At 34.0% G+C, this 27,568-nt stretch overlaps 1 protein-coding gene across 3 annotated transcripts in view; it reads left to right on the top strand.

The window, feature by feature from the left end:
• Positions 1-27,568, top strand: part of Slc38a9 (solute carrier family 38 member 9) — a 112,701-nt gene that overhangs the window by 49,172 nt on the left and 35,961 nt on the right. Inside the window, exons 3-10 of one of the 3 annotated variants that reach the window (XM_027938090.3) lie at positions 1,449-1,581; positions 5,868-5,989; positions 6,128-6,191; positions 6,395-6,488; positions 9,704-9,874; positions 13,561-13,620; positions 16,723-16,917; positions 19,037-19,144. In XM_027938090.3, coding sequence (XP_027793891.1) covers positions 1,449-1,581; positions 5,868-5,989; positions 6,128-6,191; positions 6,395-6,488; positions 9,704-9,874; positions 13,561-13,620; positions 16,723-16,917; positions 19,037-19,144 — 947 coding nt within the window. The remainder of the gene's footprint in view (positions 1-1,448; positions 1,582-5,867; positions 5,990-6,127; positions 6,192-6,394; positions 6,489-9,703; positions 9,875-13,560; positions 13,621-16,722; positions 16,918-19,036; positions 19,145-27,568) is intronic. The other 2 variants (XM_071612602.1, XM_071612603.1) reach the window with 2 other exon arrangements.

Consider the following 27,568-nt stretch of genomic DNA (forward strand, 5'->3'; position numbering starts at 1 on the left):
ATGGAGACACATCCCCAGCCCTATTTTGGATTTTATTTACAGACAGGGTCTCACTGAGTTGCCTAGTACCTCACCTTTGCTGAGACTGGCTTTGAACTCGAGATCTTCCAGTCTCAGCCCCCTGGGATTACAGACATGCACCACTGCATCAATATATTTTAAGCTTTTTTTAGAACTATATGTGTAGAGTTATATGAAACCAATGATAGATCTCCTGGCTTTTTTTCCTTCTTATTATTTTTATCTGTATATAATGTAATATAGTAAATTATTTACAGTTTGGGATACAGTGTTATTTGTGACTTCTAGGGGTCTGACAATTAGCAGAGAAATGCAGTCCTTTTGTGCAACTCTGGTCGTTCCATTTGGGCAGTATGTTACTGGAGGTTTAGAAAGTAATTGAGAGTCAGGTATGGTGGCACATTTTTGTAATCCCAGCTACTCTGGAGGCTGAGGCAGGAAGATCACAAGTTCCAGGCTAGCTGGGCAACTTGGCAAGACCCTTTCTCAAAATAAAAAGAGCTGAAGATATAGCTCAGTGATACAGTAGTACTGCAAAAAGAGGAGATAGAGGAGAGAGAGAGATGGCAGGGGAAGGAGAGGAGGGGAGGGGAGGGGGAGGAGAAGGAAGGAAGGAAGGGGGAAAGGAAAGAAAGAAAAAAGAGAAAGAAAAGGGGGAAAGGAAGAAATGGAGAGGATTTTGGAAAGAAACTAAAGGGGTTAATGACTGAAAACCAAAATCTGCAGTTGATTAGGACACAGTCATGAGAAGGAAATATATACATAAATAATAGGATAATAGAGTATTATGACCAAAATTCAATAAGAGTAGAATAAGGCAAAATGTCTTTAGTGTCCTGATGTTCCATTTGATACTTCTTTGGGTGAGTCTCACAAGGAAAATGGTTGAGATCATTAGTCCTTAATACACGAATTGAGAAATAGGAATTTTGTTTAAGAGGTAACCTTGTCTTATAAGGAAAGAGTAGGGACTCTTCAGTAGAGGGATATTTTTATCTGTAATTTCTCTGATTGAGTGCCAGAAGCTTTTTTGAGAAACTAGTTAAAGCTGTTTGTTTCTAAGTTTCATCGTTGAAACTGACAACTGCTATAATTCTTTTTTTTTTTCTTTGCTAAATTTCTTTTTGATAACGTTTCAAAATTTCTCTTTAATAATAAGGTCTTCCTGTTATGCCTCATCTGTTGGAAAATCCCTTACGATTAAAAAGTATGTTTAAAGTAAAAGTATTATGAGACAAAAACTTAATTCTGTGGCTAGGATAATACTTCTTCTGTGACATTTTCTTTTCCCACCAAAAGTGAGAAGTGACTGCCTTGCCTTTGTGCATCCCATTTCTAATGGAGGACAAGAAGTTATTTTCTTCAATGGCTGACTTCCAGAATTTCTGCCTGAACGTTTTTTGTCAAGTATATATTCCCTTCTTTAGGCCTTTCTATATAGAGCCCACAAACATCGTCAGCGTGAATGATGTCATTCAGAGGGTTAGTGACCATGCCTCTGCTATGAACAAGAGGATTCATTACTACAGCCGGCTCACCACTCCTGCAGACAAGGCCCTGGTAAGAGGCAAAGCATTACTAATCGCCTGAAGTTAAACTGAAATGAACAGTGAACAACATAAACCAGGGCAACTCCCAGTCGTTGAACTTTTTGCTGGCTGTGTTCCAAGGACAGCATTATGTGAAGTCAAAGATAGTAATTAATACATGATCTACATCTCCGTCTAGTTTATTCTTATCTAACCTGGCATAGAGAGATTTGAAACTCTCTCTGTATTAACAACAGCCTGGGTTTTTTTTTTTTTTTTTTTTTTTATTAAATTCTGCTTATCCTCATTCCCAAGATCTCTGAGGAAGATAAATTACTTCTGAAGTGGCAGCTTAGATCATTGATTTAAAACATAAAATTCTAGTTAGTCTGTTCAATTTTTAACTTGGAAACTACAAAGGAAATTTAGAAATTTTTTAGAGTAAGAAACTGAAATATGTTTATTCATATATGTAATATTTTCCTATTTAGCATTTTCCTATTTCCCATTATCCTTTTTTGGATCAAAAACAGGAATCAAATGGCCAGATACTACAGAATTTTAGGCTTTGTAGACTACATACCATTGCAGTTTCTTTGTTTTGTCTTACAGCCATTAAAAACAATAAGAAACATTCTTAGGAAAGGGGCGTATAAGTAATCAAGTGAAAGCTAGATTTGCCACAGTTTGTGGACCCTTGATCTTTTTTTTTGTTTGTTTGTTTTATCATTGTGGAATGAAAAATATGTAATTTGGTTTCTTATCAAAATGGTCACATACAAGATATTCAGAATCTTGAAAACTGAAAAAAGTGGGAATCTTCTAGGAGAAAAATATGATTTTTAAAATAGATATTAGTAATAAGAGGGAAAAAGGAACCACCATATGAGATTTGACATCACTTGAATATATCTATTTCATTTAATCTTTGCAATAGCTATGTGAGGTAAGTATTAATTCTCCTTTTTTATGGCCAAAGTAAAGACTTCCAAATGTAATAGGTAGGATGATTTTTTTTTTTTTTCAATTTTGGGGGCTTCCCCTAACCCCCTCTAGGACTTTATATCCATAGTGATGATAAAGTCTTAGTTCCATTATAGAATTATCTAAGCCCTTTGAAAAGTACAAGTAATCCTCTATCTAATGCTCTAATTCACACCTTCTGAGAGCTGTACTCTGGGAAACAAATTTCAGAGATATTAGCCAGGAGTCTAGGCCTGAGCATACATTATTTGCTTGGAAATTAAGACTGTATTGTGCACCAAGTTGAATCCCTTTTGTTAACTGACACTGAGATGACTCTAGTGAATCAAAGTATATAAATAGTAATCTACAGTTCTACAATTAACAATATGATATAAACTTTTTCTAAATATTTTTAGTTGTAGTTGGACACAATACCTTTATTTTGTTTATTTTTATGTGATGCTGAGGATTGAACCCAGGGCTTTGCACATGCAAGGCCAGTGCTCTACTGCTGAGCCACAACCCCAGCCCCTGATATAAAGATTTTTAATGAATGTGTTTGAATATTCACATTCACCTTCAGAAGAATCCCAAAATTGGCAGGGCACACTGGCACATGCCTGTAATCCCAGCAGCGCAGGAGAATCTTGACTTCAAAGCCAGCTTCAGCAAAGGCGAGGAGTTCAACAACAACAACAAAAAAGAATCCCCAAATTACTTTTCCTAAATATATTTTTGTTTTTCTTTTTTTCAGGGAATAACAATATAAAATCACTGGTCTCAGTTTTAGAGTTAAACCTTTTTGTTTATGAAAAATTTCCCATTTACCTTGATAATTTTATTCTATAATAGGAAAGGGAAGAAAATCATTGTCTCCCAACATCTCCTAGATCCTGGCTAATAAAAGTATAGCCTGCACAGATCGGTATTATAGTGTTACCGAGGGCGTAAAAAAAATGGAGAATTTCAGACCTCACTTCAGACTACTGAAGCAAATCTACATATTAAGAAGATCTCTGTGTGATTTATAGTAAATTCAGTCTGACAAGCACCACCCTAGACCACTGCCAGAGTGGGATCTACCCTTCAATTTTTTTGTCCCTCCGGCATGCTTTATGTCTCTCTATTCACGCAGTGCAGACCAGGCACAGGACCTGGAGGTTGTTTCTTTATATAGTCAGTGTAAGAACACAGCCAGAAATTGCCACTTCTTACTAATCCTGCCCCTTATAACTTTTTATTTTCACATTTTCTCAATTTGCTTTGCTAGCCATGGTGGTTTTTCTCCTGCCTCTCATGGACACAGCCCGTCCTTTTAAATTTTTACTCATGGCAGAGGACAACAGAATTCAGACCCAAGAGGACTATGGGTAAAGAGAAGGCTAAAGACCCTTTCCATATGTCTTTGTATCTCTGGGAAATAGTTGTTTTCAAAGCTACACCATGCAGAAAACTGAAGATATTCTTTGCCTTCAAGACACCACCACCCAAATGCACATAAAGAGAAGAATGTGCTGGGCTTGGTGGCTGGCACACACCTGTAATCCCAGCTACTCAGGAGGCAGAGGCAGGTGAATTACAAATTTCAGGCCAACCTAGGCAACTTAGCAAAACCCTGTCTCAAAATAAAATTCAAAAGGGCTGTGAATGTAGCTCAGTGGTAGAGTACTTGCCTAGCATGCACAAGGAACTGGGTTCAATCCCCAGAGCCACGAAAAGAAAATGGATACCACTTCTTCATTTTTTGTACCAATCCACAATCCATATCCTCTATTCCTATTGAGTCCTGATACTCCATCTATTCCATGAATTCTTCTCCAACTATTCTAGTCCCCATTATTGATGTTATTTGTTATTCCTATGGTACAGTATACCATAGAGTCAATTTTTATTATCTTCTAGCTTCCTGTCCTCCAACTGGAATTTAAAGTTTGAAGCCATATATATATATACAAATATATATATATGTTTTTTTTTTAATTTTTTTTCTTAAATGCTAAACCTAGCACAGAGTTGTAAATTTTTATTTGTAAATAAAAATTGCTAAATATAAAAATTGTTGGTTTGTGCATCAGGTTCTATGCCTTTTAGGACTGCTTTATTTTTATTTATTTATTCATTTATTTTTGTACCAGGGATGTTTAACCACTGAGCTACATCCCCAGCCCTTTTCTTGGTTTTTTTTTTTTTTTTTTTTTTTTTTATTCTTTGAGACAGGGTCTGAGTCTGGCTTTGAACTTGAGATTCTCCTGCCTCAGCTACTGAGTCACTGGGATTGCAGGCATGCCCCACTGCACCCAGCTTTGACTGCCTATTCTTAAAGAACTATTCTTATGGAGATGGGCAGAATTGCATCAGGAAACAGTATTATTTTCCCTCTAAAATAGGAAGGTAGAATTAGGAAGAAATGAAGAGGATAACTTGGGAGCTATGTGTATAAGAAACATCTCTGTTATATCTTCAACCTCTATTGGCTTCTTCCCTTTTGCTTACATACTTAAAACTCTTCCTTTAAAATTTTTGTTTTGCACTGGGCATGGTGCTGCACACCTATAATCCCAGCAGCTCTGGAGGCTGAGGCATGAGGATTGCAAGTTCAAAGCCAGCCTCAGCAATTTAGTGAGGCATTTAGCACCCCTGGGTTCAATCCTCAGTACCAAAAAAAAAAAAAATCTTTGTTTTGCCTTTTCCTTAAGCCCCTTTAGGTTACCTTTTTCCTCTGTTATAAAGCATTTTCGTTTTTGTTTTTAATATTGTTTTTAGTTGTTCATGGACTTTTATTTTTATTTATTTGTTGGTTGGTTTGTTGGTTTGTTTATTTATATGCAGTGCTGAGAATTGAATCGAGTGCCTCACACATGCTAGGCAAGCGCTCTACCACTGAGCTACAATCCCAGGCAACAAAATATTTTTTAACAGTCTGTATTTACTATTTATTTCTTTACCATCTGTTGACTCCTCGATTCCTTATATTCTGAGATTCCCTGCTTGTCTCTTTGCTGAAAATATCCTCTCATCAGAATTCAGTAATCATTTGGTTCTTGAAATTCTCCTCATTTAAGGCCAGTCTTCTGTATTTAAATTTCCTTAATCTTATTCTTTGCTGGTTCTTTTTCCTCCTTTCTCACAAAGGTGAAGAGAAAAATATTTTGACAGTTGCATAAATTTTTGTTTCTTTAGATCTACTACTACATTTGAAAAATAATTTTTTAATTCACTAATCAGGGATGCATACTGTTTTCTTTGTTCATGGTATCTAGAAACATGTGTACCATCATGTACTCTGATGTATAGAGTGTATCCTGTTTAACACATTTACTTTTTCTGACATTTCTGTTTCTTTTTCACCAGATTGCTCCAGACCATGTAGTTCCAGCTCCTGAGGAATGCTATGTTTATAGTCCATTGGGTTCTGCATATAAACTTCAAAGCTGCACTGAAGGATATGGTAAAAACACCAGTTTAGTAACCATGTGAGTAAAAATTAATTTTTGGAGCATGACTTGAATGGTATACAAATACAAATTACAGATTATTTTAATTTTTTCCTTAATGAAAATATTTCAGGAGTTTAACTCCATATTTTTATGGCTATTATTCTGTGTTTTCAGTTTTATGATTTGGAATACCATGATGGGAACATCTATACTAAGTATTCCTTGGGGCATAAAACAGGTAATATAATTTTTTAGCACACTTTATGTCTGAAAATGTTTTCTCTATTGTTTTATAAGAAATTGACATAAGTTTCATTAAATAGATGATATACATAGTTTTTGATTATCAGGTTTTATGATTTTTTAGGGTCACTTAGTATGATTATATATGAATTTATTCTTACATGATGACATGTCGTTCTACATTTTTATTTTAAACAGGCTGGATTTACCACTGGAATGTGCGTCATCATACTGATGGGCCTTTTAACACTTTATTGCTGCTACAGAGTGGTGAAATCACGAACCATGATATGTAAGAGTTTGACACAGTGAAAATAGATTATTGATTTGAGTATTAGTAAGTCACTTGCCATTGAGGCAGATCCAAATGTGTATATTCCACGTCTTTCAATTTTGTACTTAAAGATTTACTCCCCTAATTCACAGCTTTCAACAATTCTTAAAGTTTTGTGAACACATTGCCTCTACTCATCTATAAAAATTCTGGATTAGGGAAGATCTATTTTTTTTTTTTTTTTCTTAATGGAGTCTCATGATGTTGTTCAGGCTGTCTTCAACCCAGGCTGGTCTCAAATTTGTAAACTCAAGTGATCCTCCACCTTAGCCTTCCCAATAGCTGGGACTGTATCACACCTGCCTATTGGATGAGGGAAATATCTTTTTAGGTCATTTTAAAGTAAGTTAGGACTTATTTCACTTGCTCTTAGTATATATAAACCAATTGACCAGATTGTACCTCTTGTTTTTTCCCTCTCTCTACTAAGCAGCTTTCTTTCTTTTCTTCTCTTCTCTCTCTCTCTCTCTCTGGTACCAGGAATTGAATCTAGGCATACTTTATCACTGAGCTATATCCCCAGTCCTAGTCCTGTTTATTTATTTATTTTGAGACAGTGTCTTGCTGAGTCGCTGAGGCTGGCCTCGAACTTGTGGACTTCCTGTGTCAGCCTCCAGAGTCTCTGGGATTACAAGCATGCACTATCTTGCCTGGCTTTAAGCAGCTTCTTTATTTAGGTACCAAATATCCTCTTAGCCACTTGGGGAGTATTATTTTAAAGTTTTAAGAGAAGATTCATTCTAGTTCCTAAATGAGAAAGTTTAGCCTTAGTTTTGCTCTTTTTCAGTTTTGACTAAACTTGGAAAACCTCTTTAAACATATGTAGTGACTGCATATCTTAATCCAGGGTCTTTTTAAAAAATGAGAACATAGCTTCTCTGAGATCTTTCTGTAGCTACTAAAAAACAGGAAACAGGGCTGGGAATATAGCTCATTTGGTAGAGTGCTCGCCTCACATGCACAAGGCCCTGGGTTTAATCCCTAGCCACCACCAAAACAAAAAAAAAAAAAAAAAAAGAAACACCCATGGTACTTAAACTATTTCACAAAATTTAAAAGGATAAACTTGTATCAGTCCATTTTACAAAGTCAACACAACCTAATATAAAACCTGACAGTACCAAAAAGGAAAGAAAAATAGCCGGGCATGGTGGTGCAAGCTTGTAATCCCAGCGATTTAGAAGGCTGAAGCAGGAGGATTGGGAGTTCAAAGCCAGCCTCAGCAACTTAGTGATGCCCTAAGAAACTCAGTGAGACCCCGTCTCTAAATTAAAAAAAAAAAAAAAAAAAGGTTGGGGATGTGGCTCAGTGGTAAAGCATCCCTGGGTTTAATCCCTGGGGTTAAAAAAAGAAAAAGATATGGTTGTAAACTTGGTTTTGGTACTGGGGATTGAACCCAGGCCCTCACTAAATTGCCAAAGCTGGCCCTTAATTCACAACCCAAGTGGCTGGGATTACAGCATTGGCTGTAAACTTCTTTTTTTTTTTTTGAGCAGGGGTCTACCAGGGATTGAACTCAGGGGCATTCAATCACTGAGCCATATCACCAGCTCTATTTTGTATTTATTTAGAGACAGGGTCTCACTGAATTGCTTAGCACCTCGCTATTGCTGAAGCTGGCTTTGAACTTGAGATCCTCCTGCCTCAGCCTCCTTAGCTGCTGGGATTACAGGCATGCACCACTGCATCTGGCTAAACTTCTTAAGAAAGCATTGTCAGATAGAAAAAGCAGCATTTCAAAAGGATAATATCCTATGTTTAAAGTAAGGTATATTCTCATAAAGCGTGTATGTTTCATTATTAAGAAATCCAATGTAATTCACTACATTAATTGAAAGAAATATCTGCAATTATCAACAGAATCCAAAACAGGCACTAACAGAGTTAAGTAGCTGTTCATGTTTAAAATTCTTAAGTAAAAGGCACAGTTTAAATTTGTTAAGGCCTAGTGCTGGATCTGGTGGCACAGACCTGTAATCCCAGCAACTCAAGGAAGGGGTTGAGGCAGTTCTCAAGTTTAAGGCCAGCCTCAGCAACTTAGTGAGACCCTAAGAAACTTAGTAAGACTCTGTCTCAAAATAAAAAATAATTTTAAGAAAGGGTTGGAGAGACTGGGGTTGTACCTCAGTGGTAGAGCACTTGCCTAGCATGTGTGAGGCACTGGGTTTGATTCTCAGCAGCACATATAAATAAATAAAATAAAGGTCCATCAACAATTAAAAGAATGGAAAGAGAGAGAGAGAGAAAGGAAGGAAGAAAGGAAAGAAAAGAAAGAAAGAGTTAAAGATGTAGCTCAGTGGTAAAGCACACCTGGATTCAAGCATTAGTACCCAGACAAACCAAACAAGCAAAAAGCAATGTTAATGTCTGTTTATTCCCAAACTTGTACAAGCATCAATAAAATGCTAAAGTTATTCCCTTTAAAGTAGCAATGCTCCATTTTAATGTTTCCATTAGAACATAATAATGCTCATAATTGTTCAGGGTTTCTTTTGAGTCATCAAATGCAGCAAAAAATAAAAATAATCAAAAAACTAGAAAGGAATGGGTTGGTGGATATAGCCTGGTAGTGCGTTTACCTGGCATATACAAAGCCCTAGGTTAGACCTCCAGTATCGCAAAAAATCAAAATGAAACAAACAAACAAAAAAAGTGGAAGAGACTTAGAATCATATCATGAGCAAAAAGATTTTTATTAAAAATGCTAAGTTATTAACACTATTAACATGAAAGTAAGCTGCTTATAAGGTCAAGAATCAACTAGAACTACAAAGCAGGAAACGTATTTCATTCACAATAGTAAGCTTAGAAATGAATTTAGCAACACATCTGCTGGAAGAAAAATATAAAATTATATCTAAGAGCAAAGAACAAGATCTTAACAAGTAAGAAAAATAGACCATGTTATTATTTTAAGACAAGGTCTCACTAAGTTGCCTGAACTGGTCTCAAACTTGGTGATCCTTCTATCCTAGCCTCCTGAGTTGCTGGGATAATAAGTGTGCTCTACTGCCCAGCTTCTACTGTGTTTTAATTGCTATTATTTCTGGTGGTAAAATATCAGTAATCTTTCTAAATGTTTTGAGTTAATTTGGGAAACACAAATTATTAATATAGAATATGTGATCTCCATCTGTTTTTATTCTTTTTTTTTTTTTTTTAATTTTCTCTAGCTTCATTGGATACCACTACCTGGGAATATCCAGATGTCTGCAGATATTATTTTGGTTCCTTTGGGCAGTGGTCAAGTCTCCTTTTCTCCTTGGTGTCTCTCATTGGAGCAATGATAGTTTATTGGGTGCTTATGTCTAATTTTCTTTTTAATACTGGAAAATTTATTTTTAGTAAGTATTGATATCATATACTTTAACACAATTACTTTCAAATACAATTACTCTTGTAGTTCCCGCCTTAAACTCTAGGACTTGGGATATTACAAAATAAGAAGTACTGTAAGTATGTAATTCTGGAAAATTTATGATTCAGTTTGTTTTCCATGGTTATGATCTCAAATATAATGTGTATGTTCATTTCCAAACATTAATTTTTGAGTAAACAATGTTCCTTCAAAGTATCTAATTAATATAAAATATTGTCATAACCCAGTGACTATTTTAAGCATTGTTAAAAATTTTAGTATTGTAGCAGAAAATTTTGTGAAAATCATTAGTGTTTGTTGCTAAAGAATTTGATGTGCTGGGGTTGTGGCTCTGGGGTAGAACGCTCGCCTAACATGTGCGAGGCCCTGGGTTCCATCCTCAGCGCCACATAAAAAAAAAAAATGAATAAATAAAATAAAGAATTTGATTTGTAGATTAGGAGAAACAAATTTCAGTTACTTATTTTAAAAATATTAGAATTTATCTGATAAATATATTATTTATATACTACAAAATTGTAATCTGCCCAAGTAAGCTACTTGAATTCTGAAAAGAGTCTTAGAAATTCAGACCACATACTCTTTATAATGTTTTTTAAGTTGGATAGAGGAAGTTCATCTTATATTGAATAAGATTCCAAATTATTTTTGCCTAATAATTGATAGACCTAAAACTTAGTATGTTTAGCTGCCTTTAAGTAAACTATATATTTAAAATATGGATTTACATGAAAGCTAGTCTCTCTACAGTATTTAAGTGAGGGGTCAGGAATTCTATTTTTATTTTAAACAATAAAATTAGCATTTTTAATTAGATGTTTTATTGCCAAACATTTTTATTGTTGAAAAATTGTGAAACATTTCAATCTACAAAAAAATGCAGAAGTTAATATAAATACCATTGTACCCACTAACAAGCTTTAGTGTTTTAACATTTGCCATATTTGTATTAGTTCTCTATTCTTATGAAAAAATCAAATATTACAGATATAATTGAAGCCACATGTGTATTCCCCTTCACAGTCCCATTTTCCTTCTTCCCTAAATTTGGTGTTTTTCACTCATGCATGTTTTTGTGTTTTTACTGCATAACTATATGAACAACATGTAGTGTTGTCTTTCATGTTTTTAATCTATTCAAGTTATTTTGCAACTTGCTTTTTGTCATATTTATTAATACACAGTTCATTGTAACTGATTTATCATATTTAATAATTTGAATATACCCCAACTTTCTTATCCATTGTCTTGATGAACATTTAATTTATTTTGCTAGTACAAGCAACACTTTATTAAACATCTCTATTTCTGTTTCCTTCTTACATGTGGGAGTTTCTCCTGGCTTTGTAACTCTAAGACAGACTTCTAGAAATTGGAATATTCACTTTTTCACCTTGTTAGAAATTGCCAAATTATTCTTTATCCTGGTTTTATCAATTACACTGGTACCAGCAATTATGAAAGTCCCTCCTTCTGTGTTCTCCTCACAGGTATTATGACAGATTTTGTCACTCAAGATCTGTTCATAAGGGGTAACACTAGGCATCTTTTCTTAATTATATAAACAGTTAAGTAACTTAGTCATGTTCTCCCATTTTCCTATTGGATTATTGGTCTTTTTCTTTTTTATGGAATATTTTTATCCATCGCGTTGCAAATATCTTCTAGTTGGTGGCTTGGCTTTACTTTTAATTTCAAATCCATAATTTTTTCCACTAGGGTCTATGGACCTAACATTTTAAAATCAACTTGTCAAGGTCCAGAGAAATCCAATTAGAATTTGATTGAAATTGCATTAAACTTTTTAGTCAGTATGCACTATTGATGCCATTAAGGTACTGAGTTTAGAATTTGATTAGAATTACACTAGATTTATAGGTGTGGAGAAAATTTACATAATTAGGATACTTAGTTTTTCTATCCATGATCGTGGCATGGCATAGTTCTCTGTTTATATAAGCTTTTTAAATATCTTCTAAATTTTTCTTGATAAAGCTCTTGCATATCTTTTTTAAAGACTTTTTCCTTAGTACCTTAAATTTTTTTTGTAAATGTGGTTTTGATTTAATATACAACATGTGCACTTTTTGTTATAGAAAATTTCAAACATACAAAGGAAACAACAGTATAAGGATCCTACATATTCCTCTCCTCTATAGCTTATATAGTATATCTCAGATATACTATAAATCTGTTCATGAATTGTATGTATATCTGTACTTGATATATAAAAATAATAAGGTTTTTTTCCTCCCATTGGGAGCAATACCACATCCATTAAGAAAGCATGATCCACATTATACACATTTGCCACACCAGTTCAACTATTATTTTATATATATAGTTCTCTTTTTTAGAAAGAATTTATTCATTGAAATACTTGAATATTTGACTTACAATATTCAATGGATTAATGGTTAAATGGATACATTCATATAACCCACACCTCCTTCAAGAAACAGAATTCTATTTTTATCTCTCCAGAAATAATGATATCTCTTAATCACATATTCAAATTGTTTGTTGATTATAAACCAATTTCTGTATGTTTGAATCTAGCAAACTTGCTGAACTCTTGTTAATTCTAATAATTTTGTACATGTACTTTTTTTTTAACCTTTGTTTTTATTTATTTATTTTTTTTATATGGTGCTCAGGATCGAACCCAGGGCCCTGCATGTACTTTTTGATATTCTATTTAGATAGTCACATCATTCATAAAGAAAGTTCCATCCTATCTACTCATTATTTTAAATGGTTTGTATGTATGTGCATACATTTATGTTTGTATACATACACACATATAAATACATACAAACATATACATACATATATGTGTGTAGATGTGTGTGTTTGTGTGCACCTAAATTTCACTCTTTCTTTATGGACACCAATCATTGCCTTTAGAGCTTACCCTAAATTAGTATGACTTCATATTAATATACCATGGCTGTATATGCTTTTTTCTTTGATACTTCCTTTAATCTAACTCAATGGTTCTTGGGAGTATAATAATTACTCTACAGCCCTGGATCCATAAAAACACGTATTGTACTTTACAAAGAGCTTAAGTGATTTTTCCCAGTAAGTTTAGCTACATGATTGTTGTTTTCCCTTTTTGCATATTTTAGAACTTTATGTAAAATGTAACTGTAATTAACATGAATATAGAAAAATAAATTGTACACATTATTTACATTCCAGGGCTTTTACTACTATTAATTTAGCCTTGTAGGTAGATTTTTTTAAAAATATTAAATTATATAAAAATTTTCAAAGTGGGACTCTGAATCCAATATTATGATTCCTGTAAGTGACGAAAGCTATAGAAGGTGAAACTGTTAATAATAAAGTTGTGGGGCTGGAGTTGTGGCTCAGCAGTAGAGCACTCGCCTCTCAGGTGTGAGACCTTGGGTTCAATCCTCAGCACCACATAAAAATAAATAAACAAAAATAAAGATATTGTGCCCATGTATAACTAAAAAAAATTTAAGAAAAAAAAATAATAAACTTGTTTTGGTTTAGTGTTCTAGATACTATATTACACATGATAGATAATTTTAATATTTTTGTAAATAAAAAACTTTAGAGGGTAATAGATTCAGCATCTTTCATTCAGTATTAAGCTACATTTTTGTCTTTAAATTTTAGATTTTATTCATCACATTAATGACACAGACACTACACTGAGAACCAATAATAGCAACCCTGGTAAGTAGTTTGGAATTTAATTTGGTTCTTTATTCCTCACTTTGTCCAAAAAGAATTTAAGCTAAAACCTATGAATTTATTTTAGGTAAATGAAAAGTGCAATATTGTTATTATTATTATGTTAACAGAGCTGCTACTAAATTATTGATAACTGATACATTTTTTTAAAAACTCCAAAAAAAGTTTATGTTGATGTGAACTAGTCAATAGGTTGTGTTAATGTGAGCTGGAAAATATTTAGTTCATACATATTATATATCCCTGATTCAAAAACCTGAAATTTAAAATGTTCCAAAATTAGATTGGGGGGCTGGGAATGTAGCTCAATGCTAGAGTGCTTGCCTACATGCTTGTTGTGCTGAGTTCTATCCCCAGCATCATCCAAAACAAAGCAAAAATTAGAGATGTGCAGCTGGTAAAATCAATGCAAATAATCCAAAATCTGAACCACTTTTGGTCCCAAGCATTTCAGATAAGGGATATGCAACCTGTATTATACAACACATAGTTAAGCTCAGAGTGTCTGTATTACCTGAATAATCAAAAATTTTCAAGAACCTACATCACTTCTTGGGTTAGGTGTCTAGAAGCATAGTTTTCAGTTTGTTAACTTAATTTTAGGTGTGTAATATTTTAGTTACTAATCTATAGGCTACACAGATTTGTAATTAATAAAATAATTTCCTGATACTGAAAAGAGACTAATAAAATTTTCCTTTAATTTATTTACTAAAAATAAATTCTTGGGGCTGGCAGTGTAGCCCAACAGTAGAGCACATGTGAAAGATCCTGGGGTGAATCTTCAGCACCACAAAAACATAAAAATTTTTAAAAACTAAAATAAACCCATTGTGGCCAGTGGGCTTAAACCAGTATGGAAATCATAGGGAAAATGAATGTAAACACGGTTGTAACCTTGTTGACAGTTTTGTTGTTAACCTTGAACATTACCTAAAGCTTTGTGAGTTAGGTTTCAGGAATGAAAAATTGATGCCATTTTTATGGAGGTACACATTGATCACTAATATTTATTAAGCCCAGTATGTGTCAGGAGCTGTTATAAGCACTGGGTTTATAATAATGAACAGACAGTAGTCAAACTTCTCATGAAGCATACATTCCAATGCTTGCTGTTCAGTGTCTTACTTTACCCCTTAATTAAGCCTGATTAACCTGTCAATTGTCAACTATTGAAAATGAGTGAATAACCAGCTTTTATTCCTGAGAATAAAATAATTCCTTTGAATTGCTCTATTAAAATCTCTTGTACCTTGTTCATTACTCCAGAATTTTCAAAGAATCTTGTCTTAAAGGAGAAAATGATTTTGCTGTATAGCTATTCTGATACCATTGATGGAAGTAGCTTATTAATTATCTCATAGAATTTCTTCTGCAGCAGGGAGTAATTTCATCCATGAGGTCATAAATATTACAATTATGTTGATAATTTGTAAAATATCATCAGCAAAGTCAGTTTACTTTGCATAGTGATAACCTGTGTTAATATCAGCATGTCTTGATTTATCTTTTAATATTTATTTTGAAACAGTATGGTAAGTATGAAACAACCCATCTTAGTTAGTGCAAAATAATTGTAGCTCATATTTATTGAATATTTACTTGGCAAAGACATTGTTCTAAACATTTCATAGCAACACTATAAGGTAAACTGTTAGCTCCACTTTGTAAATGTAGGATCCAAGACACAGAGAAGTTAATTTGCCCAAAAACATCTGTTAAGTAGCAGATGTTTTAGTCAATTTACTTTCATAGCCTGTGCTCTTTACTACTACAGTTAGCAAAGACAATTTTTTTTTCCAGAGCATAGAAGAAAAAGGTACATGTTAAGATGCTAAGAAAGAAAAAGGAGCTGGGGATATGGCTCAGTTGATAGAGTGCTTGCCTCCTATGCACAAGGCCCTGGTTCAATCCCCAATACCACCAAAAAAAAAAAAAAGAGAGAGAGAGAGAAGATGCTAAGAAAAGAAAGAACAAGAGAAAAAATTAAATGTTTGGTTTTATGGCATACCAAAAAATAGGTAGAGAATAAAATTCATAATAAAATAAATGTTCTTTCTCTTTGACTAGTGATGAATATGACAGTTGCTGAGTATAAGTAATTTTTCACTAGTATTAAGAATGCTGATTACTATCAAAAGCTCTTTTGTGAAATTAGAAACAATAAGAATGATTTGTACAGTATCTAATAATAGAAGAAATTGCCACCTGTAAATCAATATTAAGAAAAAATACATTTGCTAGGCATAATGCTATATGTGCCTGTAATCCCAGTGACTAGGAAGGCTAAGGCAGGAGGTTTGCAAGTGTGAGGCCAGCCTAGGCAATTTAGGGAGATGCTATCTCAAAATAAAAATTAAAAAGATCTGAGGATGTAGCTCAGTGATAGAGCATCTCTAGGTTCTATCCCAGTACCAGCAAAAACAAACAAACAAACAATATGTGTGTGTGTGTGTGTGTGTGTGTGTGTGTATGTGTATGCATGCGCATGCGCATAATACACACATGTGCACTTTACTAATTTTCTAGTAATGTCAGCCAGCTGTTGGGCTTCTATCAAGGGTGATAAACTTCCAGAATTATTTTGGATTGCTAAAATTCAAGGCTGTTAAGTTTTCACCAATGATTAGGTTTGGGAAGTACCATGGTAGTTATTCTAGAAATGTCTGCTTTTTATTCCAAACCTGTATATTCTATTTGTATTAAAAGAAATCTACCCTTTGTCCTTTAATGAGTTAATAGTACAACAGTTACCCTGAATGACATTTTTTGTGTTATTGTACAAATAGGACTGAATGCCATTTAGTCCAATATTTTCTCTCTCGCATTGGAACCAAGGGATGTTTGATGGGATATTTTATAGTTTTCAACAGAAATTAAGAGTGTACCTCAAAATTTTCTAAGATTCCCTCATCTTTAATTCATTTTTAGGTGAAAAATTCCTAATGTGACTAAATATAATTCTACATTTTTGTCATAAAGGAGAAGCTTAGTGTTTAGTAAAAGTTGAGCAAATATCAGTCTGTGGGGATGGACATTTTCTACTTTCATGGTCTTCTCTAATGTGGTGTTTTACTGTTGCAGTGATTTGTCCAAATGCTGGGAGTGGTGGCCATCCTGACAATGGCTCTATGATTTTCCATGCCAATGACACAGAAGTCCAACAGTTTGAAAAGTGGTGGAATAAGTCCAAGACAGTGCCGTTTTACCTCATAGGGCTTCTCCTGCCACTGCTCAATTTTAAATCTCCTTCGTTTTTTTCAAAATTTAATATCCTAGGTAAGACATGATACTGTGTTGTGGAAATTCTGTGTAATAGAATACATGGTAGATTCTGTGAAAATATGGTTCTGGGGAGAAAGTTATCTGCTAGGCCTGTTCATCTATGTTGAATTTGTTCATATAGTTCTCTACATTTTTTTTTTTTTTTGGCACAGAGAAAAATGTAGATGATCATTTCAAGTCCTTTTTTGTTCTTTGGTGTTTTGAGATATAAGTTATTTTGTTTCCCATTCTAACCTTACTAGATAACTCTTCTATATTTTTTCTGAGAGTACAACTAGAGGAAATCGACTAAAATTTCAGGAGGAGAGATCAAAATGGATATTATAGAAATCCTCAACTTTAAGGGTTGGAAACATTAGAACTTATTACAGGACGTTATGGAATGTTTTTTTCCTGTCATTTCCATTTAAGAGTATTGCATAGAATTATCATTTGAACTTAGAATATCATTATCTAGCTCGAGCTTCTAAGGTTTATTCTGTTTTTGCTCTCTTCCTCAGTGCATTTTCTTTCTTAGAATACTATTGTTTCCTTAAAGTAACAGACCTCTTTCAGTGATTTCTTTTTCACTAAAGCAATGTTTTAACCCTATTTTCAATCCCCAGGGTAAACTCAAATCTGGTTAACTAGAGAAAATGCAAGGATGTCATTCATAAAGAATTGATAGGCCCAAGTAGACTGTAGGGTTTTATCTCCCCCTGTGTATCTTATCCCCTGGTAGGCAGTATAGCATAAAATAATCAGATTATCCATCACATCAAGGAATCTGATGGTGGAAACCCAAAATGTAGCTGGGTTTCCAGAAGATGAAAAGAGGAGGTTAAGATACATTTCTCTGCTTTTCTGCCTTAGAACCAAATTCACTATAAGCTACTTTACACACACGACACAGAAAATAATAGATTTGTGGTTATATAAGCTTTGGCCTCTTGTTTTCATCCTTTCTGAATCAGCTAATCTCAAAACCCACAGTAGAGCTTATATGGCTCATTTGTGGTTTCCTGATTTGCTTGCTGACTTTCCAGTGGAACAAATCTTTTGAAAGCATAGAAACTTGTGGAAGGATTTGCTCATTTCGGCAAAACAATCACCAGACTTCTAACCAGGTTGAAGGATATAAAGCTTTTGTTCTTTTCCTTGGTGCTTTGCCTTTCTTTTACAACTAAACCTTCTTTAGAGGATTTAGCATCTAAGGATATTCCTAGGCTTCCTGACTGTGCTCTATAATGACTGGACTTAACTTCCTCAAAAGAAATAATCCTCTGACTTTTCTGCTCTACTAAAACATTGTGACTGCCCACTCCACCTTGTATATAACACCTGGGAAAGGAATCTGGAATTTTTTCAAGTACAAACAGTACTAATCATTCAGCACTCATGTAAATACTATATCCGATTGTTTATGGATTATTTGACTTTTTACCTTCTCAAATGTTTATGATCTACATTTGTTACTTTCTTATCATTTCACATTAATTTTTGTGACAGACTTTTTCAGCCTGTTGACTGTCACTAGCATCAATGCAAAGAATAAAAGTTATAGTTTCATGTTGTTTTTTTTTTTCTCCTGTGTAACCTTACAGTTTTGTAATGGACCCTTTGTGTCTTCCATCAAACTCAGCTCATAAGTAAATTAAGCAGCTTGCATTTAACAATATGTGAGCTACCTTCATCCAGTTATTCTTAGGCTTACTACTTAAAGTTTTTATTTTATTTTCTGGTAACTCATATAACTTATTTGTATTCTTTAGGTCCCAGTTTGATTTTAGTAGAGATAATCAATGAAGGTAACAATTTTTCACACTTTGGCGAGAATAAGGAAACAAGGTTTGATTTTTAAAAAGTCTGTAAAACACACAAAGAGAATAGTTGAACACAGTGGCATACACCTGTAATTCCAGCAGTTAGGGAGGCTGAGGCAGGAAGATCACAGGTTCAAGGCCAGCCTCAGCAACTTAGTGAGGCCCTGTCTCAAAAAACAAAAAGGGCTGGGGAGTAGTTTAGTAATAAAGCACGCCTAGATTCAAACCGCCTCCCCCCAAAACACACACACACACACACACATACACATATAAAAATGATAAACAGTTTCTGGATTTTTTTTTTCTTGCAGGCACAGTATCTGTTCTCTATTTGATTTTTCTTGTTACCTTGAAAGCTATTCGCTTGGGATTTCATTTGGAATTTCACTGGTTTATGCCAACAGAATTTTTTGTACCAGGTGAGTTGTTTTGGCAAAATAACATACTAATAAATTATAATAATGTGATCTGTAAGTTAAATTATCATTATATGCCATTTTAAACCAAATAGTGTGTTTTCTTTTATATTGAACACTTAATGCTAGTAAGCTAAAAATAGGACCACAATTGGGATTTCTTACAGTTAGGGATAACCAGGGCCCTTTGTCTTTTCTACTTGGTTTGTTTATGTTACAATGAAATTGGAAAGTTAATAATTCTCTAGGCTTTTCTAAGAAATATACCTCTAGAATTTCAAAGACTTAGAACATGGTCAGTGATATATATGGATGATACTGCTTATTAAAACAATGTTCCCCTTATGGGTTTTACTGTTTCTCAGGCTAAAATTGTGATAATTTAATGTTTGCCTCTCCTTGCCCCTTTCCTTCCTCATGCTTATAACTTGGTAATTTCCTTCTCACCCAAATATAGAATATTTTGGACATGAGGGGCTGGGGATATAGCTTAGTTGGTAGAGTGCTTGCCTCACATGCACAAGGCCCTGGGTTCAAATCCCCAGCACCACCAAAAAAAAAGAATATTTTGGACATGAGAAAAGTACTGTGAAACAATAAATAAATAATGCTAAATGAGGAGACAGATTAGAAAATGGAAGTAGCTATTAGATAAATGCCTTGAAAACTAATAATAAGGAAATAGTACATAATTTTGTTGTTGGTGCTAAAAGACCACTTTCCATTATTTTTTTTTTTTTAAGAGAGAGAGAGAGAATTTTAATATTTATTTTTTAGTTTTCGGCGGACACAACATCTTTGTTTGTATGTGGTGCTGAGGATCGAACCTGGGCCGCACTCATGCCAGGCGAGCGCGCTACCGCTTGAGCCACATCCTCAGCCCCACTTTCCATTCTTAAGTCATTGATTTAGGCAGTCAAGAATTCTAGTATCTACTCAGTATCTTGGGTTATCTTCCAAAATATGTAATTGTAGTTGTCTACCACCCCATTTCTTCCCATTGTTAGTACATTCCTGAGTTTTTCAGGTGTATGGAGATGCTATTTATTGGACATTGTAGAGTCCAATTACTGTGGCTGCTTGTGTTCAGAATATTTGATTATATTAGCTTTGATTCTTCATTTTTATTCGAAGCCCACAAAGACTTGGAAGTCAATGTAGATTCAGGATAAAGGAAGTACTGGGACTTAAAAGGCACTGTTCTCTCCAAGATTATATTCAAAGTTGGATACTGATGAAAATGTCAATTTAAAGCTAGTTTTTTCATTGATTGATAAAAAGTCTAGGATATTATTTTCTAAAATTAGGTCTACTATGATTTGTAAAAACTCTTAATGATAAAAGTTTCTGCTAATGATAGAACATTAGAAATAGAGATAAAGAAAGGGAAAAGATAAATATATAGAAAACACAAAAAAACATTTAAATAGATACTAGGTCATTTATTTCACATGACTTCATTTAAAAATGACATAAAGGAAGAATCATAAAACTAAAAAAAGTTTGTATTGATATTTATGATCCTAAAATTATTTTATTGTCATTAAGAAATTTCTCAAGAATGAAAATATGCCGTAAACCTTTTTCAGTAGAGACTAATTAAAAACCAGAAATTGAAATGAGGCATGGTGGTACACCACTTACTTGAGAAGCTGAGGCAGGAAGATCACAAGTTTGAGGCCAACCTGAGCAACTTTACAAGAGCCTGCCTCAAAATTAAATAAAAAGTGTAAATAAAATAAAAAGAAAGTAGCTTTTCGGTAGACCACTTACCTACCATTTACTGGACTCTGGGTTCAATCCACCAAAGAAAAACTAGTGGAGATAAAATCTTTCCTCAGATAAACTTATAGTTCCAGGTGAATCTTATATACTCTTTCTTCCAAAAATTTACTCTTCAAGTCATGTAGATCCCATCATCACTCTTCCTTCCAAGTAATTGGGGGAAGTGAGGATAAGAAAAACCATGTAAACTTTTTCCTCCCTTTCTTCCCTACTGAAGGACTTTACCTTTAAAATTATCCCTTTTTTCTCTGAAATCATGTATCAATTTTTCCTCTTTTGAGTTATTTCTACCAATATATAAAATAATCTCCAATCTAAAAAGAAAAAAAAAAACTATGTGGTCCCATAATTCCCTCTAGCTATTGCCTCCCTTTGAAGAAACATTTTGGAAGACTTACATATGCTCACTCTCTCTAAGTTCTCCTTCCATTTTGCCTTGAACTCTCTTCTTTTATTTATTTATATATATATATATATAAGGTTTTTTTAAATTCTTTATTTGTTTTAATTAGTTATATATGACAGTAGAATGCACTTATATACTTTGATATATCATACATAGATGGGATATAATTTCTCATTTTTCTGAGTATACATATTGTAGAATCACATTGGTCATACAGTCACATACATGCATAAAGTAATAAAGTCTGTTTCATTCTACTATCTTTCTTATCCTCACGTCTTTCTTATCCTCACATCTCCTGCCTTCCCCTCCTTTCACTTCCCTCTACCTAATCTAAGGTAACACTATTCTTTTTTTTTTTTTTTTTGCATTACAATTCTTAATACACATATATACCACAATTTTTGTAGGCTTTGCCCCAGTCATTCCATGATAACCAGTGATTTTCACTATTCTTATTCATGTTTGGTTCCATTTTGGAACACCTTCTTTACTTCACTTCTAAAGCCTCATTCTTTCTTGACTCTTCTTTATAACTTGGCTGCTTCTCAAATGTCTGACCTCTAATTGTAAGTCATCCAAGGTTTAGTACTCAAATCTCAAATTTTCTCTTTATCCTTATTCCCTAAGTAATGTCATACAGTTACCTGCCTTTGTATATTATCTATATGCTGACTTGACTAGTCCCAATTGTATGTCTCTAGCCTAGATTCTCCACTGAAGTCCATAAGCATACATCTACTTCCCCCTTCTGCATCTCCGTATAGATGTCTATAGATGTCTTAAACTTAAATTGACAAAAATCAAATATGTAAAAAACTTCAACATCCACATGGCCCCACCCACCTCCCTGTTTAAACCTACTGTTCTCCTAGGCTTCTCTTAAAAACAATAGCTCCAGTTTTCCAGTTACTCAAGCCAAAAACTTTTCAGTCTTTGTTCTTTCTTCACTACCATCCCATATCTAATCCATCTGCAAAGTGTGTCTAGTTTACTTTGGAAAAAAAAAATGAGAATCTGAATACTTCTTACCATTTCTATCAGAAAGAACTATGTCAAGATACTAATCTCACCTGGATTATTTATAGTGGTCTCCTAGTTAATCTTGTTATCTCTACTGTGTCTTCCTGACCACAATCTGTTCTACATTAGCAGCTAGAATGATTTTTTCTTGTTGTTGTTTTGTTTTGTTGTGGTACTAGTTTGATACCACTGAACTACATCCCAAGCCCCTTTTTTAAAATTTTTGTTTTTTGAGAAGGGTCTTACTATTTTGACCAAGGCTGGTCATAAACTTTTGATCCTCCTGCCTCCTAAATCACTGGGATTATAGGCATGCACTGTGCCTGGCAAGAGAAATGGCTTCCCACCTTATTCAGAATGAGTCTTTATCATAGTTCATAGGTCCTATATGATCTGGCTACTGGTATCCTTTCTTATTTAATCCTCTATAACTTTTCCTCTTACATAGTCCACTCCAGCCACACTGGCTTCCTTGCTGTTCAATCAAAATGCCAAGCACATTCCTGTCTTAGAATATTTCCATTTGATTTCTATTCCTGTGTATGAAATGTGTTTTTGTTTTCTGACATCCGAATGGTTAGTATCATTAGAGAGGTCTTCCCTGACTACCTTGCCACCCTCATGTCTCCTTTTGTGCCTGTCTTTATTTAAATCTCTTATCACTACCAAATTTTATATGCAAGTGTCCATGGTTATCTAACTCTATAAATAATAAATTCCTAATTTTGATAATGAATTAGGATATTGAGAAATACCTCTTGGTTCCTGAGTTTCAGAAAATAGCAAAAGTTAAGAAAGCAAGGAGTTTATCCAAAAATGTTTCCAAATTTCTTTGGTTTTTTACTCAGATTGTGAAAGTTCAAGATGGGAACAAATACGTATGTTTATTTTTCTTTACTTGTGTATCTGTCTCCTGTAATTGGACTGTTAAACTCTCTAAGAAAAGGAATATTGTTTTTGTTTTTTATACTTCTGTATTACTATTGTCCCCCTAAGCCTTATATTTCCTGGCATATAGAGAGTGCTGAACCCATTGAATAAATGTGTTTATTTCCACTCCCTTCTAAAGCCCATTAAAACAACAGTAGAGAAAATAAAAACCAAACCAAGAGAATTTGTAGAAGATATAATAATAGACAAGAGGTAGCAACAGATTTTTAGAAGCTGGAAAACTAAGAGTTGATAACTGAAAACAAAGCAGAGAAACTGAAATGTAAATGTAAGTAATAGGGGGGCTGAGGCTCAGCGGTAGAGCTTTTACCTTGCATGTGTGAGGCACTGGGACCAATCCTCAGCACCACATAAAAATAAATAAACAAAATAAAGGTGTTGTATCCATCTACAACTAAAAAAAAAAAAAAAGTAAGAAATAGGAATTCTAACACAAAGGGGCCTAGTTTGAGGGATACATTCCCCTTTACCTCCTCAACCTAGTAAGTTGAAATGGAAAAAACTAAATCAAAGTAGCTCTAAACTTGGATACACCAGGCATAGCAGAGGGTGAAAACAGACTCTAATACTATCACAGGGACTAAGTGTATAGGCTGAATGTTGAGATTTACTGCTTTCTCCCACTGTCTCCACCAAATTTCTTTTATCCCTTGGTTCTGAGAATACTGACAGTCAGGTAGAGGTTGTCTTATAAAGAAACTGAAAACCCACAAGGAACAACCTAGAATCTCAGATGTTTGGGTTCTACCAAAGAAATGGATAGGTACCTTGCTTTCACCAGACCAGTTAGATGTTTACCAATTATACATTTTTAATTTAGAAAAAAGATTTTTTCCCCAGTACTGAGGATTGAACCCCAGAGATGCTTTATCACTGAGCTACATCTGCCAGGCCATGTATGTATGTATGTATTGAGACAGGTTCTTGCTAAGCTGCCACAGCTGGCAAAGAACTTAGGATCCTACTGCCTCAGACTCCTGAGTAGTTGGGATTAAAGGCTGATGTTACCACATCCATCTTAAGTGCATTTAAAAAAAAAATTCACTTGTAAATATAAATTAAAAAATAAAAATCACTAGATATTTGAGAGATACCTCTTACAGGAAAATGATACAGGAAAAGGAAACTTGGAGAGAAAAGAAAATAAGAGGGAACACCAGGAAATTTCCAAAAATTTATATCCTCAAAGATAAAAGATAGTATTATATCCATGAAACAATATTTGGATGCCAAGACAGGAGGGAAATAAGAGAGAGGTTTGGCTTTAGAAGTATAAAATGGAAATTTAAAATTCAAGAGAATTGGAAGATAAAGCTAACTTCTTCCCAAAAGTAGGGCAGAAAGCATAATTGGGTGGATAGATGGAAGGAAGGAAGGAAGGGAAGAAAAGATAAAGGAAGAATAGAAAAAGATAAGAAAATTGGAGCATTAAGGTGATCCAAGGTTCAGCTAAAAGACATCCCACAGAGAAGAAAGAAGATGAAAGGAAGGAAGTCATTAATTATCTTATAATGTAAGAAATTGTCCTAGAACTGAATAATACAAGTTTCTAGATTTAAAGGGCCCGAAGTGCTCAGCACTTTTGAGTAAGGCCCATGCCAAATCATATCATAAAATTTCAGCCCACTTGAATCAAAGTGTGAAATATGATATGTCAAGAACTATGTAATGTTTTGAACAACCAACAATAAAAAATTAAAAAAAAAATAAAATAATGCTTCTTTCCTACTAGAGGTGACCATTTCTGTCCCTTCTCATCTTATACTTTTAAAAAAATGTGGTAAACCATATCTAACATGATCTTTACCATCTTAATGACTTCAGAATGTACAGTTCAGTACAGTTAGATACATTTACATTTTTATGCAACCAATTTCCAGAATTCTTAATCTTGTAAAACCAAAACTTCATAATCATTAACAAGAACCATTACTTTCATAATTCTCTCCCCTGCCACTGACAGCTACCATCTTTCTGTCTCTACCAACTGACTATTATAAATACCTCATATCTACATACAAAGTCTCAAACTGGTTTATTTCACTTAGCTTAATGTTCTCAAGTTTCATTTATGTTGTAGCATATTTCAGAATTTCCTTCCAAGGCCCCAATAATATTCCATTCTATGTATGTATCACATTTTGTTAATAAATCTGTTGATGGACAAAAAAAAAAATTTCAGAACACTGATGCTTCTGCATAGTATAGGAAACCTACAGAATAGTAAAATCTTTGCTAGCTACTCTTCTGACAGGATTAATATCGAGAATATATAAAGAACTCAAAAAACTTAACACCAAAATAAAAATAAAATAACCCAGTTAATAAGTGGGCAAATGAATTAAATAGATACCTCTCAAAATAAGAAATACAGAAGGCCAACAATATACAAAAGAATTTTCAACATCATTAGCAATTAGGTAAATGCAAATCAAAACTGTATTGAGATTTCATCACATATCAGTCAGAATGCCAGTCATAAGAATACAGATAATCTGGGGCTGAGGGTAGAGCTTGCCTAGCATGTGCAAGTGCCCAGATTCAATCCCCAGCACCTCAAAGATAAAAAAATAAAAAAATTTAAAAAAAATAAAGATGAAGAAGTTAACATTAAAAAATATTTTTTTCTATGAAAGGAAATGTACTCATAATATATTCCATCAATCCTCAGCACCACATAAAATAAATAAATAAAATAAAGGTATTGTGTTCAACTGCAACTAAAAAAAAATATTTAAAAAGTACTAAAGCCTTCTGATGGAAGGAAAATCAATGAATTATGTCAAAAATTTAGAAATAAGGAAGTTTTTAAGAAGCTTATTACTTAAAAATAAGCTAGATCAGTCCAGGCATGGGGGTTTATGCCTATAATCCCAGCAGTTGGAGAGATTGAGGCAGGAGGATCACAAATTAAAGGCCAAGATAGACAATTTAGCAAGACCCTTTCTCAAAATGAAAAATTTTAAGAGCTAAGAATGTGGCTCAATGGTATAGTGCCCCTGGGTTCAATTCCTGGTACCAACAGTAGTAATATAAAGAAGCAGCTAGATTTTAACTTTAATAAATATGTTAAAATAAGCTAGCTTATGGGTTTAAAACATGCCCAATAGAAGAATTAAAATTCCTTGCCTCTGAGAAACAGAATTTAGGAGGAAAGATTGCCGCGACATGCAACTAAATCAGTCAGGGTCACTCCAGGTGAATTGGGCTGGCAGGAACAAATCACACAGGCACAGAAAGTATCATTTTCTTGGGGTTCAGTGATGTAAAGCCACCCATCTCAGGTGCTGTGTGGGATCAAAGACAGAGCAAGTGAAAAAGACACATACATCGACAGCCCAGACAGAGCAGCAATGTCAGTCCAGTTCCCTCATGTGCTCAAATGCTTGTAGCTCACACACACAGTCCATGGCTGGCTTGGGACAGAAGATATGAAGCAAGAGAATTCTAGTCAATAAGAATTTTAAAATGCAATTTAAATGACATTTCTAAGATAAAAAATTGTACAATGCTTTGAAACTGACTTCAAAGAGACTTCAGACACTGAATTTCAAGGATGATGGAGTAATTTGCCATTTTGATAGCAGTACTATGTTCCTCTGTCACTAGGAAAAAATAATTTTCTATTCACATATGTTTCAAATAGTTCAGAGCAGATCAGATTACATTTTACCATTCATTGATACTAATAGTGCCTCCAAATATAACAAAACTTCTCTCTACTCGTTTTTTAGATGTGTGCCATGCCCTCTCTCCCTTTTTTTTCTTTTGAAGTTTTTGAAGTGGAACTTTTATGTACAAAAATGTAGAACTCATAAATGTAAAACTTATTGAATTTTCACAAACTGAGCACTTGCTATAGCACTGAGATTGAAACCAGAAATTATTGGCCTCCCACCAGTCATTATCTTCCTGTAACCAGTGTTCTAACACCAAATGTTAGTTTTGCCTGCTTTTTTAAACATTATATAAGTGGAATATACAGTATTATTGTTTGAGGTCTGGTTATTTGTGAGAGTGAGTCCTGTTAGTGCACATACTTATAGTTCATTCTCATTGATATTTCATTGCTTGTCTACCACAGTTTATGTTTTACCAGTTTTTAACTGTCAGGTTTATTGCTGCACTCTTCATTCTCATCTGAGTCTTGGTGAACATAGGGCTGCTTTGAGTACCAGTGGAGGAGTAGAGTTGATAGGTCACAGGGTATGTGTATGTTCTGCTTTAGTAGATACTGCCAACCAGTTTTCCAAAGTGCTTGT

This window comes from Marmota flaviventris, chromosome 5 (genome assembly GCF_047511675.1).
Source record: "Marmota flaviventris isolate mMarFla1 chromosome 5, mMarFla1.hap1, whole genome shotgun sequence".
NCBI lineage: Eukaryota > Metazoa > Chordata > Mammalia > Rodentia > Sciuridae > Marmota > Marmota flaviventris.